This window comes from Strix uralensis, chromosome 3, assembly GCF_047716275.1.
Source record: "Strix uralensis isolate ZFMK-TIS-50842 chromosome 3, bStrUra1, whole genome shotgun sequence".
NCBI lineage: Eukaryota > Metazoa > Chordata > Aves > Strigiformes > Strigidae > Strix > Strix uralensis.
In genome coordinates, this window is record NC_133974.1 from 8422188 (window position 1) to 8450027 (window position 27840).

The window sequence follows — 27840 nt, forward strand, 5'->3', positions numbered from 1 at the left end:
CCCAGCTGGTTTAATCCAATCTCCCATATTCTTACGACTGTATTTAGGTACTTGAATGAGAACCCCCGGGGAGTGAACCTGGCCCTTGTTACTGCCAATCAGTGCAAGGCAGGAGGTTTATATTAGATTAGCATTTAATCTGAATCATTGTCAATATAAGAATCTGCTTCTTTCAGTCACATATTCTGAATGTACGTAAGGCATACACATAATATAAAACTGACAAGGAGACATACAAAGCTCATTCATTTTATAGCACCAACACTGAGCCCTAAAAAAAGAAAATTACCAAAAAAAATCTTACCCTGCACTTAATCTTCTGTCTTTTTACTTAGAAAATTACATTTATTTTCTTAACAAAAGCAGAACATTGATGATCAAATAAAATATTGAGATTTTCATATATAAAAGTACCCTGCTACATTTCATTTACGAAGCTTTCTATTTTATTTTGGTAGTTCCCATTATTGCTACCATATGCAAAATGAGGGCTGAGTACATCTCTGTTAGAGAAATACTACGTTGTCTCCCTGGAGAAGAGAAAAACACTTTACAATCAACAAAGTTTACCTTGCAAGAGACTGAATTCAGATTGGGTGTGGTGCTATTTAGAGGCAACTGCACAACTGATCTAGAAATAATATCTTAAGCCACATTCTAATTACTCCAATCAACCACAGCCAGCAGTTTCTGCAACCCTTTTATCACTGGGTTAAGTATTCGGCTTATGTAAACTGACACAGATCCACTGCCTTGTAGCTACAGATTTATAGCAGCTGAAAACATAACCCATTAAAAAAACATTAACAGCCTTTACTGGGATTTCTGGTTGTTTTTAAAGAAATACACAAATATTACAGGATAAATCAAACACCCCAAAACTATTTTCTATGATGTTTTGGAGTTATGTGATATTACTACATAACTTACCTACTTCAAAGTGCAGTAAATCTGCTATTTCAAATTCCATCAGACTCAAAATTGTAAACAGGCTTATGGTTCAGATTGTTGTAAACACATGCCCCAGGCATACAAATCATGATTTGTCCAAGAACCAAAACAAAACAACCCCAGCCTTAGATGTCAATTCCACAGAAGTCTTAAACATAGTTAACCCTTACCCACACACACTCAAAATATACCCTTAAAAGCTCATTTATGATTAAGCATTTTTCTGAATTAGGACAGTTCATTCGGCCTTAGACTTCGAACTTGCCTGAAAAGGTTTCAGTATTAAACTTAGTGAGAGTCTCAGTGGATGCACTGATTTTACTTCACAGTGTCTCAGTAAAAGCTTTCCCAGTTTCTAGTCCCAGCACCATGAGTCACTTCCCAGATGTCCCTGAGCAAACTACTTGTGGTCACTGCCTCCAGTGACACCTACTGCAAGTGCTCCCAAACAGCCAGTCCTCCAAAGGCACTTCTAGTACAAAATAAAGGCAACCTCCCACATAGTCATACAGTGAAGCCAGTGGGCTGTAAATTCGTGTCTTGCCTTGCGTTGTGCTAATTTCTTCAAAGCGAACAAGCCGCCAGCTCTCGGATTTATCACTCTCCCCTCCAGATTTAGATACGTCTTCAGAATCCAGTCATTTTAGCTTAAGCTTGGAGCCAGCCTCTGGAGGTCTCAATCTCCACTCACTACAGAAGCAGCCCAGAATGACCAGGTCTGAACTTAAGTGCTCCAGAAAGTACCTGAGGTTAGGTGTGCCTTTCATCTACAAAATGTGTTCAGTAGAGTGAATCTAGGGTAGAAATGAGGTTCCAGTTAATGTATCTAAAGCATGATGACATCCCTGACTGAAAAAAATCCCAATTTAAAAGTCAGGTGTAGCATCATTATTATAAAACACTGTGTGCAAGCTGAGATTTAACAGCTATGCCATGGTGTTTTGTGAGGCAGAGAGCCTACACCACATGAGAAATGGGTGAGTATCATGATTACTTAATGGTCAAAATTTATAGAAATTTGAATTGCATAGTCTAACTTTTGGAAGGCACTACTGATTTTGGGTATCGGGAGTGGAGACGTTGATTTTGAAAATGTTAAGTACTCTTTCTCTGACAAAGATCAGTATACAGGTTTGAGAAACAAGGAACTCCAGCAAAGGGAAATGTAAAGTTCTGTTTCATATAAAATCTATCAAGTTAAATTACATAAAAATCTCTTTCAGAAAAACTCTTTGTGAGAAAATCCTCCCAACATGTCTGCATCAGTGATTTTCTTCGTTTCAAAACAACGTATATCCTAACTTTTTATAGTATACTTCAGGATTCCCAAGTGCTTTCCAAACACACTACTGTGCAATTTATAGGTAGAGATTATGTTCAAAATCCACCCCAGCCTCTAAGGGTGAAATATATCACACGAGTTAAGATTTGGGTGGTGCATCACATTTACACTTTTTTCTCTTGACCTACAAGTCCATAGAATCTCCTGTTGCAATGAGTTCATAGCTTTCCATTAATCATTGAAAACCAAACAAAAAAAAGCCTTCAAGCCTTCAATAGCTTACATGCCTGAACATCTGTAATGTCTTTTTTAGCACAGTGCATGGAGTTAGATATATATTTTGCAAGCTGGTGTCCTCTCTTGCTTTCATTACTGACTGTGTCAGAATCATCCGTTACCCGTTTTGATAAAATGTGAGCAGAGAAATGACCCAGAAGATTCTCACAGAGTTTGTGCGTGGGATGTGAGACTGTATTCGGAAAGCCATTGTATTCAGAGCTTTCAGACTGAGGTGTCCTCTTTACGGTCATCCAGGTTCTCTGTGCTTTGATGGCTCCTTCTGTTAAAAGCAGAACAAACGACACGTGAATGGACTTTTGGCTTTTATTGCTAACTAATGAAGCTACATTTGGCAATCTCAAACAACTGAGAACCGCCAGCAAGGCGCGGTTGCTGTAGGCAGTTACTGAAGTACCTAAACAGAGGGACACGTCCCAATTTAGGTTGTTTAGCCTGTCCCCTCGGTCAGCAGTTGGTGCCCAAGAGGTCTGTGCTGTATCAAACCACCACACCCACGCAGGTATCTTTGATACCTTAGGTCAATGAAGTGATCCCAGATACCCATGCTTAGGCCCTGGAATTGATCCCTTAGCAGGGAAATCAGTTTCCAATTCCAATAACTTGGGATAATAAAAAGACAGAGAAAGAACATATTTTGCTATTTAATCCATCAATCTGCTAGGATAGACTGTTCTTATGTATGTCCTCAGTATACCAAGGCTGCATTTGACAGAGGTGGATGATTTTGAGCTAGGCAAGATTTTCTTTGGAGAGGGAGGAAAAGGGAGGAAGGGAGAGTGATAGGGTAAAAAGGGAAAGACAGCTCAAAGCTGTTCTTTCTTTTTCTCCCACGATCTTTCCTGCCTACGCCTCTAAATGGTTTGGATGTTTCTTATATGCCATAAGCACCAAGAATGCAGTCCAGAATCCCATTTTCTTCTCTATAAAAGTAAACTGCAACTATTCACATTTTCTACAGAAATTTGATCTACGTAGAATATTCTTCATTTCTGGCTTGAATTACTGTACTGCAATAGTGCTTTGTGTGCCACCCTAGAGAAAAAGTAAAATATAGCAGCTGATATATGTGATAAATGGTCCTCTAAGCAGGTAGTACTACACCACAAAAATAAGATACTGGAGCATGTAATAGTGCCACTCACTTAATTCAACTAATAGAGTGTTGTTTTGTTTTGGTGTAAGGAATATAGAAGTGTATGTTGGTAGCTAATAATTTTTTGCCCAGTATGACTAAGAGCTACTGTAGTGATGTTACTGTTCTTTGCTGCCAATTTAAACCTACCTTAACACTTCAAGTGCAAGCTTTGTTTCCTTCCGACTTTCTTCAGTGATTGGGTAGAAAAGAAGTATAAATAAGCCTACAAGAATGAGGATAGCAGGGACTGCTCCAATGAGGATTTTCAGTGTGAGGATCACATCGTCGGATTGTCTGCATATCCCTGGCTTGTATCCAGTAAACCTAAACAAATGGAAATAACAATGGTGCATGTCCAAAGCTAAAAGGCAGTTGTTCATCTGAAGGTCCCCTTCTAGAGTCACTCCTTTCCCCAAAAACTCTTGAAGATTTTTCTCCCATTTTTTCCCCACACCTCACTTTTTCCTTCCCCTCATTACGTGTTTCAAATCTTGTTTTTCAAATCTCATCTTTGTGCTTGATTTCAGATAACTTCATTACCTCTGTATTTTCTTGTTATTATTATGTAACATTTAACTACTAAGAGGAGCATGGAATCCCACGTAAGGAAATCGATCTGTTATGTTTCTTCTTAATATTCAGCAAAGTATTTAGGCTCCACTTTAAAAGTATGCAAGTAATCTGACCAATTTCAACAGCAATAATTAACTTTAATTTAAACACACACTTAAGCACTCTTCTCAAGATAGACAAATTTACTCAAGTGCTTAGAGTTAGGTACACACTTACAGTTCATTGATTTGGGGCTTCCATACTCAAATTGTCATTCCCAATTTGTGGAATTAGTTTATTTTCCTCTGAACATGCACCTATGAAAGCTACAGCTCGTTTGGCACTACTCTGTCTTCTGCGTTCTCCCACAAACATCTGCCTTGGCAAATTGCTGGGAGCTAACTGGAATGTAATTGGTGAACAGCGATTTGTTTGAGGGTGTTAGCAGTAAGCATCTAAAATTTCTAAGCCCAAAATGTTCAGCCAAGCACTGCCTGTTATTTAGCAGTTTCAGCTGAAGGCCCTGAAGCAAAACATTCTGGTTACCAAAACCTAGCCTGGATCCAAGGGCTAGATAGTATTTCAGACAAGTTCCCTTCTCAGTGTTTATTGAGTGTTTGTGTGCTGTATGTATACTGAAACCTAGCAGCTGCAGGCAAAGGCCCTTTCTGCTAGGTCATGCACAAAAGTAGGGCAGGACACAGCTGACGACTTTCTCAGCCTGACTGTCTATAGTCAGAACAGACAAGGCAAAAGTGGAAGGAGAACACAAAGCATCCTCCAAATTGACGTGGTCTAGGTGATGGGCAGACCTGTGAGAACGACTGTTCCTAACTGAAATCAGTGGCCGGTGTCCTAAAACCATGCAGGAATCAGTGATCCTTTTATGCTGAACAGGCCACTAGACACCCCTGAAAGCATGTAAAGACTTACAAGCTCATATACATAGTCCAACCCAGATGCAAGAGGAAATGCACAAAGCAGCTGTATCACTTGTGGGGGACCTTCATCTGCTGAGCTTTCATGTTTAGTTCTTTATTCATATAAGCCACTAAAATTTACATGAATTATTTGGAAAATCTAAAGCGAAGTCGGGTCTTTCTGATCTGAAACAAGTTAGGGCAGGCAACAATGCTCAGTGGTCTGGCCTAGAGGATAACAATCCTGTCCTTAGTGGTTAGACATCTGGAGCTGCTGGCACTTTCAGGCTCAGGGCAAAAAGGCAATTAACTCCACAGGGTATAGGTGGAGTAACCCCTGAATGCTTTCAGAGTAGATCCACTAAGTGGAAACACAGTGCTACTTACTCCAGACCTGCTGCAGAAATTCCTAAGCCAATTCCTGCTGACATCTTGGTAAAGAAAACGTAAGAAGAATAGAAAATGGTTTCATGTCCTTTCCGATGAGGATTCTGCAGGCGAAAGTTATCAACAACATCAGGCAGCATCGACCTAGAGATGAGCAAGATAAAAGAAAAATGCAAACCAAAATCTCTTCTTAAAGTCCAAACCTACTGAAAGAGTACACCCCTCCTCCGCTTTTAAGATTGGATTGATGTAGTCATGCACATGAAAGAATCTGTTCAAAAAGTCCTACTGCTGGACAGGAGGGCAAAAATCCATGTAAGGAACACATGACCACATATTACAAAGTAGAAAACCATCTGAAAAACTATCAAACACTTGCTGGGAGGTGACAGAATTCTTTAGACTGACTGTCATTCCAATCAGAAGTTGTGATACCAAAAAAAGAACAACAAAAAACCATGTTTCTTAAGATTCCGAGAGACTCTGAATCTCTGAACAGTTTCACTCTGAAATAACTCTTTTGACAAGCTAACAAAATTTTCAGAAACCTATGAGACCTATTCTCTCTCTACTTCAAAGAGACTGAATTTGGTAATAGGGAATCAGAATGGAAGCTGCTCAAATGTCAATTGTGAATTGATTTTTTTGTTTCCAATATATGTCATGAATTACTGTTGGAAAAAAAGGGCTTCTCACCCTCTGTGCAGAAAAGCTTATGTAGTCTGACAGCTTCTGTCAAGCTATCTTTCCATGATCTCTTGAGTTTTCAAGGCATTGTACAAACGAGTAATGCAAAACAGTGCTCTCAGCAACAGTCCTGCTTTCTGGTCAATTTGACCTGAATAATAATTATTCCCTCTGGAGAGGAAATGTCCCATCCTGCTCATCCTCAAGTAGTTTTTTCCCCACATATTTTCAGTCCTTGAGAGCAAAAGACCTTGAATTCTCAATTTCTTTTAATCATATCCTTGTGTTATTTGATCTGTAACAGAAGACTGCTCAAGCAGGGGTACATGGCTTGGCTTATGTTTCCTCTACTGTGTTCTTAATTGCTCAGCATTAATTGATTTATCTAACTTCATCATTCCTGTAGTTGTGTTAGAAACTAAACCTAAGCAACTGATTATCACTGTTATCACACATTATACTGTTACCACAAGTTCTATAGCTACTTAGATTATTGATTCATCTACATACTCTTACGTACAAAGAGCAGCTACAATTGCAGTAGACATAATCTGCTAACAACGGGGCAACAAAAGTCACATCATTGCAAATAGTCTCTATTACAAAAGCAGAAGAAGATTCTTGGAAGTGACTCTTGCCAAATTCTGCCTCTTCTGGAGCCAAATTCCATGCAGTAGTACATGCATGTAATGTAGACATATATGCCTTCCCCACCTCAAATGTAAAATTCTCCTACCATGGCAACAGAAGAGATACTGCAATGCTCAGACCAGAGACGAAAGCCACGAAGTAAGCCAGGATCAGGTTTGGAATGGTCACTAGCATGACTGCAAAAGGAATCATCCACTGAGGAAGAAGAAAAACAGTACATCTTAACTTACCAGTATGCACTGCTCAATGGTATACAGATTGTTCCCTTCAAAAAATAAGATTGTGTTACAGAACAGTTCACGCAAAGTAATGCCTAACACTTCAGCGTGTTGGTGAAATGGCACTTCCAAAGAGCCCTGAGCCAATGTGTATTTACCTATCCAGAAGAATCAGAGAAAAATAGGACAAGCCTTCTCTGGTAGTAGTATTAAGGCTATAACTGTACTAGTAAATTAAACAGTCCCAAGAGCCTATTTATCAGTCACGAGGCCAACTGGCAGACTCTGGCCACATTCATACCCCTAAACCTTCACAGTCTCCAAAAGAAGTGTGGCCATATAAATACCTTTTGTGAAGAGCATTTAAGTGGGCTAGTTCCCAAACTGTGTCCAGATACTTCTTGAGAGATTGCTAATCAGCTTGTGCTAAGATTTTTCTGCCAATTTAGTAATAGACATGACCAAACACCAGTTTCTATTCCAGGCCAGTGGAACTATTTAATTTACTATTAGAGACAAAGCCTTGAAACGTCATCACGCTGCATTTCCAGGGGAGGGACAGGGATTCAGTGGTCATTTAAAACTGTAAATATCCCATTTTACAGGTCATCTTGAGTCTTGAATGAAGAAGAGTTTGCTTACACCTTCATTTCCAGTGACCACTTTAAAACAATCTGGGTACTCAGCAACAACTAAAACCAGGAAGGCAATGTGGTTTACTCCCACTCAACAGAGCCAGATACGCTCATGACATTGCACAAGTCACTAAGGCTACCCTCAAAACCAAACTAATTTGAGATGCTCAGGATTTATTTTCTTACTTAAAAACTTACTTAAAACCACCAGATTTCCTCAACTTCAACTTGAGGCAATGGGCTTACAGGATTGAAAATCCACAATTTTAAATGCTGACTGAATGCATACAGCCCAGCTGTCCCGTACCCATCACATGCTCCAACTCCCACGCCTGTGAACCACGGGCACAGCACACATTGGATCCAGAACCAGGGGCTTATCTACAGGGCTTTTTCATGATGGGGGATTAGTTTAACATTAAGTGTTCCAATCCTCTATACTTGCAGCTTGGGAGTTGAGGGTATGAGAAGAGCTTTCACAGAGAGTGATTCCCCTAAGCACTGCTATTTACAGTTCGGTATGATAAGTAATTCTGGGAGTCCTGGAGTCTAATCCATTATGTTTATGTTTTAAATGCATTTCCCATCTAAAGCATTTGCTCCTAACCTAAGGAGGCAGAAAATAACCTTTCCTGACTGCAAATTCCCAGCGCAGACAGATAATCCTTGCATTAGTCCAATGCTGTGGCAAAATCATTATTTCACCACAAGAGAGCACTCCAGCAATACAAGATTTTATGTTGCCTATAAGCAATTTTATGACTGCCTTATGCTCCACATGGGGCACCCACTCAGAAACCAAAGCACTTAAACAAAATTCTAGATCGATAATAATAATCATTGTAACTGTAATTTTCTACTGAAAGAGAAGCATGACCCACAGGACTGAGGCTACAATGCCCTAAAGTCTCACTCATGCAATGGTAGTGCAATCATGGGGCCAGTGTTCCTGCTGCAATAAACAGCTAATGCAGCTCCTTCTTTCCTACTTGTAAAGCAAAAACTCCGTTATTGGCACCCTGCTCCCTAGTCACAGGCTGCTGCCCTCCAAATCTTAAACGATATCCTACAGTTATCATGTGTCTTCCATCCATTCCCTGACAGCACTATAGAAGGCAACCCTGCTGGGATGCTAAAGGTGGTACTGGTCTGTGCATTATGAAGGGCAAATCAGGAACAGGCACAGCTAGGATGTGAGTGGAAATGGGGATGGGAGAGTGGAAAAGGGGCTGCACAGTCAGGATTCATCCAAGGGCATGCCTCCATGCTGCACAGTCCTGATAGATGGCAAATAGACAATTGAGTACATGTGGGGAAGTGAAAAGATTGGGGGCATTTTTTTATTTGTTTTTGTTTGTTACTAAATCCTCCCAAACCCACAGCCAAAAGCTGTTATTGGCTGGGATGGAAGCTAGAGTTGTGAGAGAGAGCAATCTTTCACTTTCAGACACCTTGACAAAACCATGAACCAAGAAGCTGCCACACTTCTTCAAATTGTTCATGACAACTTCACCTCCAGTCACCAGCTGAGACTTACTGATTGCAAGTTCAACATTTTCCCCATGAGGGCAGAGCAGATAATCTAAATGAACACAGCATGTGGAAGCAGAAGCAAATAAACAGAAGAGAATAATTTCTAGCCTGTGCACCAACCTGATCACGGGGAAGAATGCTATCATGGATCCTGCTGGGGTATGACCCTGTAATTCCAGAAAGTCTAGGCTTTAAATTTCTAGGAAGTTTAGATACTTAGTCAGTGATTAGACTGTTGGTCATCTCTTGTGGAGAAATGAGTAAAAAGGGAGCAATATCAGTGGAAGGAAGCCAAGATTCTTGTTGTTTATCTACCTACCTTGCCTTCTATACACTTTCAACATAGAATCACTTTAACATGAAAAATTAGTCTGGAGCAGTGTGACATTTTTTTCAGGAAACTGAATTTCAAATTACATCTTCACCCTGAAAGCTGAGTAAGGCTTTGGAGAAACAAAACTTGTTTTCTCCCCTGTCTCCTTCCCTTCCAGAAGAACATTCCTCAGTGACAAACATAGGAGCCTTAAATGATGTGATTTTATTTCACAGTGAGGGAGAACAGATTAGTTGTACAGATCACACAAGGTGGTAGTATAGGAAGCCCCTGTGATGCATTGCCAGACACAAAATCCATCACTGAGCACACAGAGTCCCATGAGAAACGTCTACAAGGTGAAATAGAGAGGTGGCTTTTTTTCAATGCAGCCCCCACTTAGACCATAATACAGTCAAGCAACTCAACTGTAAAATTAAGTTAAACCATGTTTACAGAGGTGCTGACAGGCTTTCCAGTCATGTTAAACTAAATTTATAGAGCCAAGTTGGTTGAAGAAAGCATTTTTCATAGCCAAGTAGACAGATGAGATTTCCTAAGGAGGAAATCTGCATTCCCTGGTCCAGTCAATGGTCCAATACTGCTTTTGGCAATTCTCTTTGCTCAAGTGGTAAAAAGAAATGAGGATGAGACTTGGATTCCAGATGCCTACTTCAAAACACATAACGATTCAGCTTACTTGGAACTTGGGTTTTAACGTTACTCCTGGTTCTTTGGAAGTCATTTCAACACACAGATTTTAATTCCAAAAATTATAACTGTTCAATTATGTTCAACAATTTTCACCAGACCTAAACTTTTCATCTTTGTTCAGATTTTGACATATAGCTTCAGGCTGGATTTTCCAAGTCCTCATGCTTCGTTGTGCACAAAGCAGGCAATTTTTCTTTCCTCTTTCATAAGTAATTGAAGGTAAACAGGGGAAAAATGGGGAGGAACAGGCCTATACAATGACTCACTGAGGATGATGACAGAAAATTGCTGCTGTCCGCACTAAGTGAAGGACTTAAAATAATCCATCAGAGACGAGGGCAGACTCGCTGAGCTGTGTCAAAGTTAAACTAGGCTTCTTTTCTCAGGCAGGTCACCTATTTCTTTACTTCACTAATAACTGTCCAGCTCTGTTCAGAGGGATGTGGGAACTTCTGCCTTCTTACGTTTCTGGAGAAGGATGTGTAACAGACTTCTGTTTCCTCCTCTGTGACTGAACTACAGATGCGATCAACTCAGCACCATATACAAAGACAAAACAAGCCCCAAACAATAGATAACTTGTCAACCTGAGGCAACACAGATCTGAATTTATAAAACATTGAGATTCACTTCTGAGAGCAGTCAAACACACAGCTTATGCAGATTCTTAAATAAACTGGGACCTCCCTTCAGCATCAACCCATTTCTCAAAAGTTTCTCTTGGAAACTTGGAATCTGTCTGAAATTTGGTGTAATGATTTAAAACAAACTCTGAAACGGAGCAAATTTCATGTGGCTTGAGGTTATAAGCACTTGAAAGAGCTCCTGAAGTGGCTCCAATTGTCAAATGAAGGGAGCACAAGCAGATTTTTATTCTCAAAGGATTTACTTACCGAAATCCCACATGCTGTACACTTCTTGCCAAATCGCTGCAGAAACTTCTGCCAGATGGGAATGCTCACAGCTGCTGATACCTACAATTGACAAAAAAACGTATCTGTACTGTGCTTGCTGCCACTGTCTTCAGCTGTAGAGCTCACAGACATCTTTCTGTCTAGTACGTTATGGTCTGAAAGAAAGGTGAACTTGCAGATTCCTGTTTCTCATCATCTTTTGAGTGATTTTTTTTTTTTTTAATTCACTATTATATATTGCAAACAAAATCTATCTATGAGAGAGTTTTCCACAGTCAAATATCAGAAGGCAGTGTCTTAGAATTTCCTTTTCCTAATGCAAGCCACAGCAGTTAAAGCTATACATGATACAGTCATTAAAGTTCAAACATATTGCAAATAGTCATACTTTGTGATAATGTATTTTGCCTCATTATCTGAACCTGACAAAAGATAAGTGAATTAAGCTCTACTCCATCATTCAGGAAGAAAGCTGAAACACAAGATACACTTATCTTAAGATATACTTAGAGTACATATCTCATACTACATGTTTATTCTTAGCAACAACCTGTAAGAGAAATAGTTGTTTACAGGCAACATTAATTACCTTTTCATATGCTGCAATACTCACCTGGTAGCAGCAACAACTACAGGCAACGTAGTACCAATGCACTGAAATATGGCTACTAATGACAGTCTTACAATTGACCTAAATTCAAATGTCATCTCATTGTTAGAGTTATATTCCACTCTTTACTGACTTTACTGTCTCTTGTCTCTCTTCTTGGTGTCCATTACTTCCAGAGCCTTAAGATACCCAACAGTCATCCCTTGCTCTCCAATATTTTGGTTTTAATCACTGGAAAACATCTATCTTATAATGTGGGAAAGGAAGAATCAAAAAGATGTAGAAAGGGTGGGAGGCTAGGACCAAGACATGGAAATTAAGTTCTCCTCAGATGGTTCCACAAAGTCTCTGGGCCAAATGGGTCAGAAATCATTCAACAGCTTCCCTGAAAATGACTGCTGCAGTACATCTATATGGTAGACAAATTATCCACAAAATATTTCAAAAATGCAGTACATGCACATCCCAGTAATTATGCAACATTAAATGTTCTACTTGTGTTAAAAGGACTTTGGTCAGAAGGGTGAAAAGGGCAATTTTCAACTAATACTACTGGTAATCATAAAATAAATTGTGCAATGCAGGAGCAGTGTGTAACTGAGTTGTAAGTATCACCTAAGCAAGCAAAATTTTACTTCTGCATGTCAAGAAAAAAGGTTCTGTAAAAGGATCTTTTTATCACACTGCCAATTGCTCTAGAGAGGAATCTTCATATCTCTGGATATTTTAAATATTTAGTCTTGCAAGCTGCATAGCCCAGAAGGCTCATGTGTATGAATACACAAATTGAAGTTGTTTAATTTTCAGCATATCAGGCTGGGGAAAGGGAAAAAGGAGCTAAAATTCCAGACCTCCTTTCCATCAGCTGCTTTTGCCCTTTATAGGAGCAGAAAGTGACTTAAAGGTAAGAGCAACAAAGAATGAATTAAAAGCTACAAAGCATTAATTTTTTACAAGTACAGTAGGGAACACCAGCTTTATTTCAAACAGGCAATGCAAAAGATGGTGCAGCTTCTTAACAGCTCTGTCTAGACACAAAACTCTTCTTGTCTTCCGTTATTTTGTGCCAAAACCCAGTGAGAACCAGCTACCAAATAAAGATACGGGAGAAAGTGCAACTCACCAAGATGGTCACCACCAAATACTGGAAGTGATTGCGAAGATCAGCAGCATGGGTACAGAATAAGACAAAGTTGCTCTGCTCCAGCTGTTGAAGACATTTGGTGACCACCAAAAAAGAAAGGAAAATTAAAAAAAGACAAAAATGACATCACACTCCATACTAGCTAAACACAGTCAGTGACCGATTTGTTAAACGTAGGATTTGAGAGTCTTATTCTTCCTTTGTTTGCAACAATTTAAAGAAGCAGTAACTCTCTTGCTATCACTGGAGTAACATACCAATAATACTGGGGCAAGCAAGAGATAAACCATGCACCTAATACAGCATAAAAGTGACCAAAACAGGAACTGCCTTATGAGAACATTCTGTCTAAAGGCTTTATTCCCTATGTTGCAATTGCCTTGTGTTGTTGTCACAGCTGCAGACTACTGCAAGAAATCGCCTTTTCTCTTCCATAGCAACGCCATAAATCTTTCACCAGAAGCTCTGACTCCGAAACAAGTTACTCTTCAGCTGCAATTACACTCATACAATGTCCTGTAGTAAAGCAGCTAGCTGCTGGTTTTGTATACAACCTTGGCTATGGAGTATAGCTTTGGGTCAGATGGCTCCTTAAGTCTGAGTACTCATTGGATGGGAGGATTTAGCTGCACTGTGTTATAATGACAGATGAAGTCACAGCCACCATGCTTTTGCAAAACTCAGGGGGGTTCTGAACACCAGAATATGGTTCAGGCCCAGCTCCAGCAATTCTGCAGAAGTGGAATGACAGAGGAGGATTTCATACTCATGCCACAGCGGTGTGATCCACTCTTGCTCCTTTGTGCACTTGTACATTATAAGTGGCCAATCATCTGTATACAAATTAGGATGAAAGTTATACCACCAGAGCTTTCTCTAGCTTGTGTCCCAGTTTCACTGCCTTCATTTTAGATGTAGAATGCACTCTGGCATTATGGCCAGTGCATCTTTACCTGCCTATTCCTTTGCTCACCAGTAATCCGCTCACTAAATTCCATGAAGTCAGTGTTTCTCCCTTGAATTACAATAGCAAGGGTTGCTCATGGTGGCTGAACTAGTGCAATACACCTTCCAGCTTCTGCCTCCCCTCAACACCTTCCCTTCAGTCTGCACAAACAGAAAAATAAAGAGGTATGGACTGACAGAAGATCTTTTCCTCTCTGGGTGTTGTCAGCAAGTAGTTGGCTGCCAACAACCAGATGTGCGCTCTATCCTTACTGACTGAATGGATGCTGTAAGGATCTGGACCACAAGGGACCTTTCATCTTTCATCTTCTCCTTGCATCTGCTGTTGCTCACAGTGCCTGCAGCTCCCAGATGTAAGCAGAAATGCTTCTGCTATTGTTTCTCACGCTTGCGCCTTCCAGCAAGGACTGGCAGATGCTGTAAAGGACAGCCTACTAACTGTGCCCAAATCCAGGCCAACAGGAAACATCAATGCTCCTTTGGCAAACAGATGTTTAAGCAGCCCTTCCAAGGAACTTACTAGTTCATCAGGACTGCTGGTGAACACAGGTCTGCTCTCTTACATGCCCTGTTCTTGCCCTCTGTCCTGATATTCACTTGATCAATGGCTCATGTGACTAAGAGTCTGTTGACAAAAATGTGAATATTATTTGCTTTTCAAAATAAAGCGAACTTCAACTGATATGTACAGGTTCACATTAAAATAACATATTTACTGAGTTGAACACAGCTCAAAAATCAAGCTTTGAAAAGACTTCTGGACTATGGGGAGTAAAGGCTTCTTACTGAGTGGCTTTAAGTTCTTCTACAGCTTCTCTCTATGGGAGGACACATTGCACCTTCTTGCGAGAGCTACATTCAACTGCACGTCCTCATTTGAAAATTAGCTCTATCTAGCTCTGAGACAGGTAAGACCTCTGGCCTCTGAACACCATCTTGCTCTGACCTAGTGCCTTCCATCACAAAAGACTCCATAGGAACCAGTTCAGCCACTATCTGAGAACAGCCACCTATGCAAAGGAAAGGGGCAATGGTTTAAAGCGGTACACACTATAGAGAAGAACAGAGAGAAGAGAAAAAGCATTCTCTAAGCAACTGAAACCACAGGAGACTGTAGATGGATAACATATAATGACCCGATCTGGGTCACTAGGACTAGTTCCTCACCTTTTATGAAAAAAAAAAAAGCCACCTTTAAATGGTCAGGACTTTGGTTTTGCTTCTCGTTTGAAAGAACTATCTCCAGCTGCACAGGACCCCAGGCACCAAAAAAGGACTCTGGCTCCCTACTGATTTGTAGGGGAAGGCACCACCCCTTAGATCACCACCTCCTGTCACCAGCCAAAGGTTATTTGCGTTTTAGCTGCCGCAGACTCTCCCATGCTGGGACTGGAATGAGGCCAACACACAGACTGAGAGAGTCTGAAGTTACCTGAACTGCTGTCGAGATGAGAAGAAATGAAGCTGTAAGCTTCACATATGGACCGTGCTTCATGGTGAGTCCAAGCCCCTTACAAAAAGGAATTGCTCTGTCTGAATTTAAGGCATAAGGATCTAAGAGGAACAGAATACATAAAATAACAATCTTTTCCAGAGATGAAAGTGAAAAAAATATTATTAAATCTAGGCATATTTAAATATATCTTACCATCTTTTTCCTTTACTCCAAGAAAAAGAATGACAATGCCAAGAAGATACACACCTCCTATGACCCCTGCTGCAATCATATAAACTTTTGCCTTTGAAAAGAAAAAAAACCATGTTTGAAACTGTGACAGGAGAATGACAAGTCATTACAAAAATTTCAGTCTCTTTCTGGTGAGTCATCTGCAAATGACAAAGTGCCTGTCTATGTACAGCCAACTGCCTGTCTTTTACCTCTCTGAAAAATGTTCACTTCTGAAGCTCATTTATAAACAACACCTACTTTAGGATAAATCCAGGGCACATAAGTATATATTTCTTGCAAAAAAAAAAAAAAGAAGCTGTGAACAAAAGGGCTACTGTGTTGACAACCTGAATGTTTTAAAAATTTGCTTATGTTGGGACTAGCTATAGACATACACAGTCATCTATCAAAAACATGCAGCACCCATAGTATGATTCTAATTTTTAGTAAATCCAGTTGATCTAGCTATGCATGCTGCAATTTGTATCTTCATGCTAGGTGGGAAAGGCCTCAGTACTGATGTAAGCATAATTACTACAGTTACTGCATTTATACATAATGATAATAAAAACTTCCTTTAGGCTCTAATGAATTATAGAAATCACACTTTCATGCCAATGTTTTGAGAATATGGTATCTTGCATGCTCGTTTTCACAGTTATCTAGTGAAATACTCAAGTACACTGAGAAATCTTTGCTGTTAGCCAGGGGAACAAAGCCTCCAAGGACACCTCGCACATCAGATCACATTTATTGTTTCTAACTTTGATTACACTGACTCTGGAATTAAGCTTTAAAAAATTATTTTGCTTTAGTATTCTGTAATAATTTATTTTACGGTGTTATCAAAGATAAAATAACTGCTGGTTACAGAGCTTTATGACACAATGATTATTTGATACGAAGACTGAATTCCAAATTATCAGTTATGTGTTGCAAATGAACTGATTATAAATCTAGGAAGCAGTTGGTAAAGCACGCAATTACAAAAATGTACTGCCAAATATAAACTCATAGTATAGATGCAAAGGTAGTCAGATGAACCATGTAAACATAGACAAACTTCAAGACAACAGCTTTTGTTAAGATATTTACATTTGAGAAGGGGACATGGTGAAACAAAGAAATGCAGGACTATTTTTTATTTGGGATAAAGATATGTGGTTTTTATAATATCCAAGCTATTAATTAAGTCAGAGTACTTTGATACTATTGGTTATGGCTTGCACAGACTACAGACTGCAGTATTGCAGATACCTGAATTCACTTAAACGAGGTAATTTCAGCCTCAAAAGCAGCTTAGCCAGCAGAGAAGGGGCTGAAAAAAAGGATAGTAACAGGACTCCATTATGAATTTTATATTTTGTGTCTATTCATTTGTTAATTTGCTTGAAGAAATTGAATTAAATGCTTTCTTTCAGACATCATCATTAAGTGTAATTTGAGCTTAAACTATCAAGGATATTCATGGTAGGCCAAATAAGATTCTCTGACCCTAAACTAAACTTGTTAGTGCATCTACGAACTATATCAATATCCATGCTTGGTTTTCAGTAGGAAAAATCCACTCCTAAGCTTACAGTAACAGCTTCAGGAGAGCTTAGAAACAGTTTCTTCCACTTCCATTCTTTAATAATGAGCAAAATAGTATCAGTCATTCACTAGGTCTTCTTTTAAACTGGGTGTGCTCTTGAGCAGCTAAGAATTAGTCCTCATGACAAAAAGGATCAGGGTCATACTCCTGAATGACACCAGAAGAAACAGTCAAGATTTGGCCTCTTCTAAATATTTTTTTTTAGACTGATGGAGGTACTTCAGGTTCATAGACCCTAGTCCTGCCTCAATTTATAACTCAATTTCCATCAGTCATAAAACCAAAATTCAAGATCCAACACCTCCTACTGATTGTGCAGTTAGGTGCATATTCTGTTGTGCGTGGTGTGAACGAAAGGCAAGTGCCCTGTCATGCAATGCAGGCAGCTCCCACACATGGCTCGGTGGCCATGCATGCTCCTATAATCCAACCAAATTTATGCCAGGTTATGTGAATGGCAAAAAATTCTGATCCTCACAGAACAGCGTAGCAGGGAGTGAGTGGCCTCTGCCCAGGCCTGAGGGCTCCCTGGGGAAAAGGGCAGGAAAGAATAAGGAGTAAGCAGAACCTTACCCATGGAAAACAGTTGGACACCATAATCCAGACTGTTCTCAACCATAGGATACTGCTCATCTACAAAACCTGAGAAGGTGACACAAAACAATGGAAGAAGGAAAAAACAAAGACCAAAACAAATTAACAGGAAATCTTCACCAAAAAAAATGAACATATGTCTGCTTGTAAATAAGGAAGTGAAATGAGGAATGTAATATCTTTAATTAAATCAACCCATATAGTTGATTAAAAAAAAGGACAAGTTTCCAGTCACACTGCGACACACTTCTTCAGATCTGAAAAATGTGTGTCTGAAAGCTCTTCCACTTTTTCCCATTGTTAGTAGCTAGTTTACTGAAAGATATTACTTCTACCAACAAACTGGCTACTTTAGGCTATGTATCTTTGCTATTTTTTCAAAATAAAAAAACTACTTAACAACTCATTGTGAAGCTTCTTTCTCCATCTCCCTTCTACCTCAAAAAGGACAGGAAAGCACATGTGGTTAGACAGAAAGGAAATAAATCAAGATCATGTATTTTCCTTGAAAGCCATTTAAGAGATTTGAAAGTGGAAGTTGGTGATTATGGCATGAAGCAGATTCAGACAGGGAATCTGCTGTGCAATGAAATTCAGCTTGCTCCACAACTTTTCAAGCTACTTCTCTTGACAATTCAGAGCTGTAATAGCACAGTGGTTTTCTACATCATGCCATTGTCCTAGAAGCTAAAAAGGAAGACAGGATGATGTTCTATGTCTTGTTAAAATATACACTAGAAGTTACCTAACAAGCAGCTTCAAAAACACTTTAATCAGCTATGAAATGACATGCCCACTTATAGAAGCAGCCCAGCTCTCCCCAGGCGGTTTCCAAGATGAGCTCTCTGAGAAGTCTTACAATGACTTGTGTCAAAAAACAAGGATCAGGTAGCACAGAGGCAGAGAACAGTGTCTGGGAGTGGGGGGAGGCAAGGGTTGGTCCCCTTCCTGGACTACCACTGCTGGTGCTAGGGCCTGCAAACTCAAACACTGCATAAAATCATGCCTTTAGGTTGTGATTTTACTGCTGCTGAAGAGTGGTAATAGAAAGCTATTCAACTACAATAAGCAGAACACGAATACGTACATTCTGATTTGCACCAAGCACCTGAGATTAGCCTCAGGTTGAGGAATCTTCTTTGTGGGGAATTTTATGTATCAGTTAGTACATGCACTGATAGAGAAATAGATGAAAAAATAATAAGAAAGACTGAATCTAGCAATTGGTAAAATGGAACCAACAAACTGTTGATTTCACAAGTGATATAGAGAAAAACCACTACACGAGGTAATTGTTTGATTCAGGGCCTGTTTCAAGACCACTGGAAACAATGGAAGACTATTAAATTGTGTTCATGGAGGTTTGGATCAGATTTTAGAATATCCTCCCAGATATAAAACCTTCTCTGTTTCTCAAAAAATGGCAAACTGAAGCATGAAGAGATTAAATTACTTGTGCAGGATTACAGGAAAAATCTGCTGTGGAAAATGAAATAAACAAGCATGGATCTTTAGGTTCATTCCACATGTTAACCACTGAGCCCTGCTCCCACTAATTGCCAGTTACCAAGCATTTACTTTCAAGAGTGCTTTGTACCTTCACAAGAATACAGGTTCCAAATAGGACTTACGATTTTGTTCACATAACAGCCATTAATCTTTACAGGAGATCCCTAGCAATAACTACTTTGAAAAGCAGTGTTGCTGAACTGAAAGACCCTGCTATAGTCACCATTTTTTCATAGAATCATATAATTATTTGGGTTGGATGGGACCTTTAAAGTTCATCTAGTTCCAACCCCCCTCCCATGGGCAGGACACCTTTCACTAGACCAGGTTGCTCAAAGCCCCGTCCAACCTGGCCTTGAACACTTCCAGGGAGGGGGCAGCCACAGCTTCTCTTGGGCAACCGGTTCCAGTGTCTCACCACCCTCACCATAAAAAATTTCTTTCTTATATTTAGTCTAAATCTACCCTCTTTCAGTTTAAAACCATTGCCCCTTGTCTTGTCACTACAAGCACTGGTAAAAAGTCTTTTACTATCTTTTTTATAATTCCCCTTTATATATTGAAAGGGCACAATAAGGTCTCCACGAAGCCTTCTCTTCTCCAGGCTAAACAAATCCAAGTCTATCAGCTGTTCTTCACAGGAGACGTGTTTCAACCCTCTGACCATTTCTGTGCCCCTCCTCTGGACCTCTTCTATCAGGGCCATGTCTTTCTTGAGCTGGGGACCCCAGAGCTGGATGCAGTAGTTCTGGCAGGGTAGAGTAAGCTTTTCTTACTCAGCTTCTCTTTTAAACTGTAAATCAGCCCCTAGTGACCTCAAAGGGTGGCCATATACCTCCTAGATACTTCACCGTTTGGCATCTTCAGCAAAGCTCCTCAGTGTAATTCTGCTGTCACGCTGAGAAGTGATTGCAAAGACAAGAGATAGAAAGCCTTGTTTGCAACAAGGTCGTTGTCTCAGCTCCAGAGGCACTGATTTCAAAGAAGTCATGTTCACGCTCATCTGGCTGGATGATATGATATGGTATTACAGAAACACCCCACCTCTTTCCCTAAGAGATTTTAGTGTGCTCCCATAGACACTTACTTGATGAGACAGGGGATCTGAGGGGTCTGGAAAGCTGGGAGTGGCATGCCAGGAGTCAGTTGTGTTTACTGGGGGATTCACAGTGCAGTGATGAGAGACATGAGCACTGGCCACAATCTGTCCCTGGAGCGCAGCTCCAATCAAGGTCCCAAGCACTTCCATGGTCATTCCTGAAGGAAGCAAAAATGTGCACTGAGAAGGAGAACTCGATTTCTCCACTGTCTGCAAGTGTGCTCATTTGTCTCACTGAAGAGAAACCTCATCAAACCATTTTCTTTTACAGGGAACGAGCAGAAAAAGCAATACCAAGAACAGCAGAACTGGAAGGTCAGTAATAGAACAGTTTCAAGAAAGAGAATTTTGTCATCTATTTTCTGATCAGCTTTTAGAAGCCTCCATGGAAAAGACTCTTTTATACAAGATGCATGATGGAGGTGGCTGAGATTAAGAGCCACAAGGGGATAACAGAATCATAGAATGGTTTGGGTTAGAAGGGACCTTAAAGATCATCCAGTCCAACCCCCCTGCCATGGGCAGGGACACCTTCCACTAGACCAGGTTGCCCAAAGCCCCGTCCCACCTGGCCTTGAACACTTCCAGGGAGGGGGCAGTCACAGCTTCTCTGGGCAACCTGTTCCAGTGCCTCAACCACCCTCACAGTGAAGAATTTCTTCCTTACATCTAGTCTAAATCTACCCGCTTTCAGTTTAAAGCCATTACCCCTTGCCCTATCACTCCATGCCCTTGTAAAAAGTTCCTCTCCAGCTTTCCTGTAGCCCCTTTAAGTATTGGAAGGCTGCTATAAGGTCTCCCTGGAGCCTTCTCTTCGCCAGGCTGAACAACCCCAACTCTCTCAGCCTATCCTCACAGGGGAGGTGCTCCAGCCCCCCCATCCTCTTCGTGGTCTCCTCTAGACTTGCCCAAGCAGGTCCATGTCTTTCGTACGCTGGGGACCCCAGAGCTGAACGCAATATTCAAGGTGGGGTGTCACAAGAGCAGAGTAGAGGGGCAGAATCCCCTCCCTCGACCTGCTGGCCACTCTTCTCTTGATGCAGCCCAGGACACAGTTGGCTTTCTGAGCTGTGAGCGCACATTGCTGGCTCATAGTCAGTTTTCCATCCACTACTACTCCCAAGTCCTTCTCCGCAGGGCTGCTCTCAATCCACTCATCACCCAGCCTGGATTTGTGTTTGGGATTGCCCTGACCCATGTGCAGGACCTTGCATTTGGCCTTGCTGAACTTCATGAAGTTAATTTGGCCCACCTCTCAAGCCTGTCCACGTCCCTCTGGATGGCACATCCCTTCCCTCCAGTGTGTCAACTGCACCACACAGCTTGGTGTCATTGGCAAACTTGCTGAGGGTGCACTCAATCCCACTGTCCATGTAGCCAACAAAGATGTTAAACAGCGCTGATCCCAATACCAATCCCTGAGGAATGTCACTTGTCAGTGCTCTCCACCTTGGCATCAAGCCATTGACCACAACTCTTTGAGTGTGATGTAGAAACCTTTCACCTCGAGGACCAGAGTGGAACTACAGTTTGAATGTTGAATGCCATTTTCCCAAAGCAGGACTAGAAGCCATAACATCAGACTTTTCATCTCAAGCTTGACGGTAACTTGTGAAATATTTCTCAAGCCACTTTCCTGATCAGACCTCCAAGTGTTAAATAATTTATACTTACCACAGGCCAATATTGGAAATAACAGAGCTGCAAAGCTCTTGGAAACAGCAGATACTACTCTTAACTGCCTAAAGCCACAGTCAGGCAGAACTAGCTACCTCAGCCTCAGAGAATGATTCAGACCACTAACACTCCAAGTACCATCAGAACAAGGGATAATCTAGAAAAACAACCAAAGTCTCCATTTGGGAAAGCAAAGTTCTAACCATGGGCATCCAGTTCATGCTTCATGTACTCATAATAGGTCAACAAGGTGGTGAGTTGTTACAGCTCCGTTGCAGATGAGCGGTGAGTAATCTGGGTTCCAGACCATTCTCACCCTGAGGGATTTCAAGCCTACCACTCCTTTTTGCACATAGTATGGCCATACCCAGCAACGCCATGGCAGGGAGATAAACTGAATTTCTGTCCTAGCTCCAGACACATTTTGTGTAAAGATTTATATGACTATATGAACAGATTAGGAACAGAGACCAAGACTCCCTGTTTATGAGGGAATGCTCTTCTCATTGACCTAAACATCAGGATTTTTTTCTACTTATTCTCTCACAGTGGCTCCAGGGGTCCCATGTTCCTTTCTCTGAAGCACCAGTTTTGAAGGGCCACTTCCAGAGTGGGTTGTGTCCTGGTGATTATCATACTTTCCCTGGGAAGTGACACGCATTTCAAAAGCTCCTAGGTTCAGGTTTATCCAAATTCCCTGCTCTATAACAGCCTTCCTAGGTGACCTTGGACACGTGCCTTTTTGTGTATCCCTGTAAAGGAATAAAAATACTTCTCCACGTAATGGGAGGGCAATGCACACAGACTGCGAGGTGTTCAGACAGTGCAGTGACAACGGCTGTACGTAGCTATGGAAGATCAAGTAAGAAAAAGGAAAGACTTGGATCATTTAAACCATTGCTAGTATGTCCCCAAACAGAGAATGCTTCTAGATGGAAAATTTGAGCCTTCACGTAACATTAATTTAAACCAGTGGGAAGTAAAAAAAAAAAAAGCTTCTTCCCCAAACTTCCCATCCAATCTTACCAGCAATGTTACAGTTCAGTCCATACACTCGAAAATGCTGGCAGATGGTGGAAATCCTAACCTCAACCTGATCTGAAGTGTTTGGACACAAACTAGTCTCAGTTGGGCCTTGCAGATCTTCCAAACTGTTGACTACTCAGTGCAAAGTCACACCTTTAATTCAAAACACCACCTACATATTTATAACCTTTATCTAGGGCTCTAATCTGCATTTTACCAAGCACTTGTGTAGAATAAAACTCAGAAACATCGTTAGAGGCAACAGAAATGCAACCATCATGAAACCTTATTTTCTAAGGAGTAGCAAGAGCTGTGAAAGACATATTTCAAAGTTCTTGTGTGCTCAGAATTTATAATGTATTACTTTGCACCTTAGCCAAGTAAACTGATCTTTCAGAAAGCAGATCGTACCTTGAAGTAGATTATATTTTGCCCAGAATTTAATTAGGATTTATGTTAAAGCAACTTTGGAATCCAATATTTCTACCTTGCATTTACAGTAAGGAGGACAAAATTTATAAGAAGCAGTTCTACTTGTCTCCAGTAGAGGGTAATGGATCCTCTGATCCCAACTTTTTTTTAAAAGCACACTTCATATTACACAGCTGTTTTTCTTTAAACAGTTGAAGAAATGCCTGAAACAACTGACTGCATCCAGGAAAGTCTATCAATAATAAGAACTCTCTGTAAAATCCAAAGAGAGACAAAAGTGTTTAACACTTGTTTAAAAAAAAGAGAGGGGAGAAAAAAAGAAAAAGAAGAGATTCTTATATAAACATAATCATTGCAATAAAACTTGGTTCCAAACAAATATAATTTCAAAATATATGAAAACACCAGCATTTGAAAAGTCAAAACTATGGTTCATTCCACCACCCTAACTTGGCTTAGGAAAACAGCTGTACACTCAAAAGTTAAACCCTTTCTGAACAATAAAATGACACTATAAATGTATAACACCTCTCAGCCATGGAGTTCAACAGCTTTTATGAGCACAAATTTCACATGCCTATGAAGCCTTGCATGGGACTAGCAGATAGGAAAGCACATTGGTTTGAATCACAGCTCTGAAGACATAAACCCAGACAATAGGAAACACTAGGTAAATGGATTTAGTTAGAATTTAGGCCAGATGACTCAGAATACAGTCAGTGCCAAAGAATATAACACAACTGGAATCTCCTGCTGTTTAGTCCTGTTCTATGACTGCTAGCCCAGACTTTCTCTTGAGATAGTTGATGATAATGCAAATTACAACTGTTCCATGTGGTCAGAAAGGGATTGGGTTGCTCAGAGGATATTGTTCCTAGAATTTCTGACATGATTTTTTTAGCACTTCTGGCCATTTCATTGTGCCTCTATGGTCTAGTTTTCAACATACTCAAGCAAGTATGTTGGGGGTTAGAAGGACTAATGGAGGAGAAAAGGCCTCTTGCCAGGAAGAGGAAACATATGCAACAAAAAAATTACAAGTTATTCTAAAGCAATACTGAAGGACAGGTTAAGACATACAAAAGTCTGCCATGTGATATTTGACTCTTCTCTTTACCTTGCTTAATGCTGGTGGCCATGAGAGATGGCAGTTACATAGTAAAGAAGGTGTGAGAACAGAGCTGAAAAGAGTAGGAAGGGAAGAAACTGTTCTTACATTCAATTTATGATCTATACAGGAAATCCTGAAAATATTTTAATTGCACTTTTTTGGTCTGAGTGATTTGCTTCAAAGCAAAACCTTTGTCTGGTTTTGATTGTTGAAGAGCCAGAGATATGGTCTGGAAGCTTTCATTCTTTTAACTAATACAGTCAGAGTACTAGTTATATTACAGCAAGATCTGTCCTTAAACTACCTGGTATATGTTAGAATTAAATAAACACAGATGAAATAAAAAGAGAGATTTCAGTTGGTCTGAACATGCACACACAGTTACTCTCCTTTTTTGGTGAGGTCAACTGTCTTGGTTCTATGAGTTCTACATTTTTTTCAGAAAAAACAGGTTTGGGATTTGAATTTATAACATGAAACACATAAACCTAAGGAAATCTGAAAAAAACCCAACCCAAATAAAAAAACCCTGAAACTTACTTTCAGACTTTCTTTAATTGAATGTTAAAGATGATCAGTGCTTTTTTCCCCTCTACAAATCACCTTTAAATGAAATCATTATTCCCTACCCTGGCCTGGGTAAGAGTGATTTTTATTGTTTTGTCTGGCTAGCAATAAACCAAAAAGAGTTTATAGCTAATTAGACAATTTGAGACAACAAAACATTAATGTGTCCTGTTTATCTAGAAAAATGGAAGCATTTACAAGACAAAATATTTTTCATCAGATATTAAAAATCTCATATAAAAGTCAAGTTTAGGGACACAAACCATTAGGAACTTCCTATAGATAAAGAATGATTTTAAATAAAACTCAGCCCTAATCCACATGAGAAAGCCCAGATCACACTCACGGTATGCTGTTGCAGAATCTCTCTCCTTCTGGTCTGTGCTGAGAAACATGGTGAGGGCAGAATATGGTACTTGGAATAACTATGCAAAGAAAGAACATCACTTAGGAAATGCCAGGGTAAATGCTGTATTCCTTTGGTGTCTAGGAAAATAGCTTAATGTGACCTTCAAATTCACTTTAGAACATTGTATTTTTTAGCACAAAGAACTGTCTTTTCTTTTTGATTTCTAAAGCATATAAAAGGAAAGAGTATCTTTCATAATACAAATACTAAATAATAAATTACCAAGAGGTTTTACCTTAATGCTGTGCTCCTTCAGCTTCCTTGGGAATATGTCCTCCATAGCTAGGCTATAAAGCATCTAGTTTTCTTTGCACTAGGAGACTATCATCTTCCTAGCTTGAGCTAACTAACAGGAAGCAAAGCCATAATGAAGACAATAAAATTTTCCACTTTATTCAAGCCAGAACACTGTATAAATCTCAAAAATATTTCAAATATCTTTCTCACTATGTAATTCCAGGAGGTAATTGTGAAAACTACTTTGTCTTCATCAACATTTTGCCACACACTCCTTAATTTAAGAATAGGTAGAAACACCCATTTGCTTTGTCCATGCACTGACAAAAAGGTAGATAAGGAGTGTTACTTGTTTGTTTTTACAGCACTGTACCTAGCATGCAATTGATACCTTCCTGTAAAATCTTGGTGAAAACAATGCACTGGTAATATTTATTGCCATGCTGGGTAAATGAGCCACACTTTTTCCGCAGGAGAGGCCTCATATTCAGTAGTACTTCATTGAAAATAACTACTGAACATTAAAGGTGTGACCTTTTGGATGGTCATGATGTGAGTGGGACCCTGTCCTCATAGTGCTGAACTAAAATAAAAATCACTTCTAAAATTCTGGAACAACACACAGGCCGAACTCTCAGACTATTGTGAAGTGGAAGTGGGACATGAACCTACTTGAACAGTCAAGTTCTCTGTGGTATTTCCACCACCACAGAGATCTGTAGCCAGGCAAACTAAGTCTCACAATCTGTATCGTACTCTGCACAAAATGCATTTCTGTTCACCTCTATCAAATACGGCAAGTGTGTATGTTTTCAAAGCTCTGCCAAGGAAAACCTGTGGTTTTTCTTCAAAAGAGAGAGGGAAGAAAATTATTTTAAGCCATTATGAATGTTTTCTGGACCGTCTTTCTACAGAGGAAACAAAGGACCTAGGGAAACATTCCTGTGTTAAGCTGCACTACAGAATTCCCAGGTCCAACAGATCTGTAAACAGGAGAAAAGCCAAAGTCAAACAAGAAACACAAACATTTTAAATGTCTGGGAATCACTTTTTCAAAATATGATCCAGTGAAATTCAGGATACAGCCCGTCAAATTGCAAAGCAGCAGTCTAGCTTCCAGCCCTCCTCTGCTGTGTGATACTGCTTTGCACAGGATAACCTTGTTTCACCTTGATATTGGCTACAAGACAAAACAGGGCGATGCAACCCCTACATGTACAGTGTGGCATGTGTCAGAGAATCCACTGGGATCCACTGAAATGATGGCTTCTGCATAAATATTGCAAGTTCTGGGCTGTATGAAAAAAATTCGTGTGCTCAAACTCTTATATCCAGGCATAAATATTGTGATGACTACTATCAGTACTATTTCAGCTCTGGTACCCTGAGTTTTTATTGCCTTCTAGCCTCAGTCAAAACACCCAGAACTAGAGCCACAAACCTACTTGGTATTCTAATCTGTTCCTCAAAATAGAAGTTATGAGAAGTTAGATGTCTAACTGGAAATAGGAATCCGAATGTCTCTGTGGATCTATACAAGAATGAGCTGAGTATCTAGGGCACTGCCAATGAAAGTGGAGGTAACCTGAAGTAGCAGGTCGTTTGCCAGAGAAAGCACTGGCAAAATCCATGAACAAGCAGAGAGTTGGATAAAAGGACATCTGCCTATCCCTTAAACTCACTAGAAGTTGAAAACAAATGTAAAGTTTTGGTAAACCTCAAACCTAAATCTGAATGTATTAACATAGACAGACAACAAGCAGGTTACTGCTGAGAACATCATGACTTGTAATCTACTTACTGTGGTCAGTGCTTGGAAAAGGCAGTAGAAAATCAGGTACCATGCAACTCTTCCTGATACAAAAGGAGGCAGGTACCACATAAAAAAATAGGACACTACTGTGAAGGGTGTACATGCCAGCATCCTACAAAGAAGATTAACACATGTCAACAATCTCAACATAATGATAGCAAAGAACATTACATTTTCCTGCTAATAATCAA

General features: G+C 40.1%; 1 protein-coding gene across 2 annotated transcripts in view; it reads right to left on the reverse strand.

Annotated features, from left to right (window-relative positions):
- Positions 1-793: 793 nt before the first annotated feature.
- MFSD2B (MFSD2 lysolipid transporter B, sphingolipid) overlaps positions 794-27840 on the reverse strand; it is a 41170-nt gene continuing 14123 nt past the window's right edge. For both annotated transcript variants that reach the window (XM_074861477.1, XM_074861479.1), the window contains 11 exons: positions 27638-27761; positions 25537-25615; positions 20366-20535; positions 15561-15651; positions 15345-15466; positions 12926-13009; positions 11172-11252; positions 6951-7060; positions 5528-5671; positions 3816-3992; positions 794-2792 (listed from right to left, as the gene is read on the reverse strand). In XM_074861477.1, the coding sequence (XP_074717578.1) occupies positions 2735-2792; positions 3816-3992; positions 5528-5671; positions 6951-7060; positions 11172-11252; positions 12926-13009; positions 15345-15466; positions 15561-15651; positions 20366-20535; positions 25537-25615; positions 27638-27761 (1240 nt within the window). In that variant the 3' untranslated portion in view covers positions 794-2734. The remainder of the gene's footprint in view (positions 2793-3815; positions 3993-5527; positions 5672-6950; positions 7061-11171; positions 11253-12925; positions 13010-15344; positions 15467-15560; positions 15652-20365; positions 20536-25536; positions 25616-27637; positions 27762-27840) is intronic.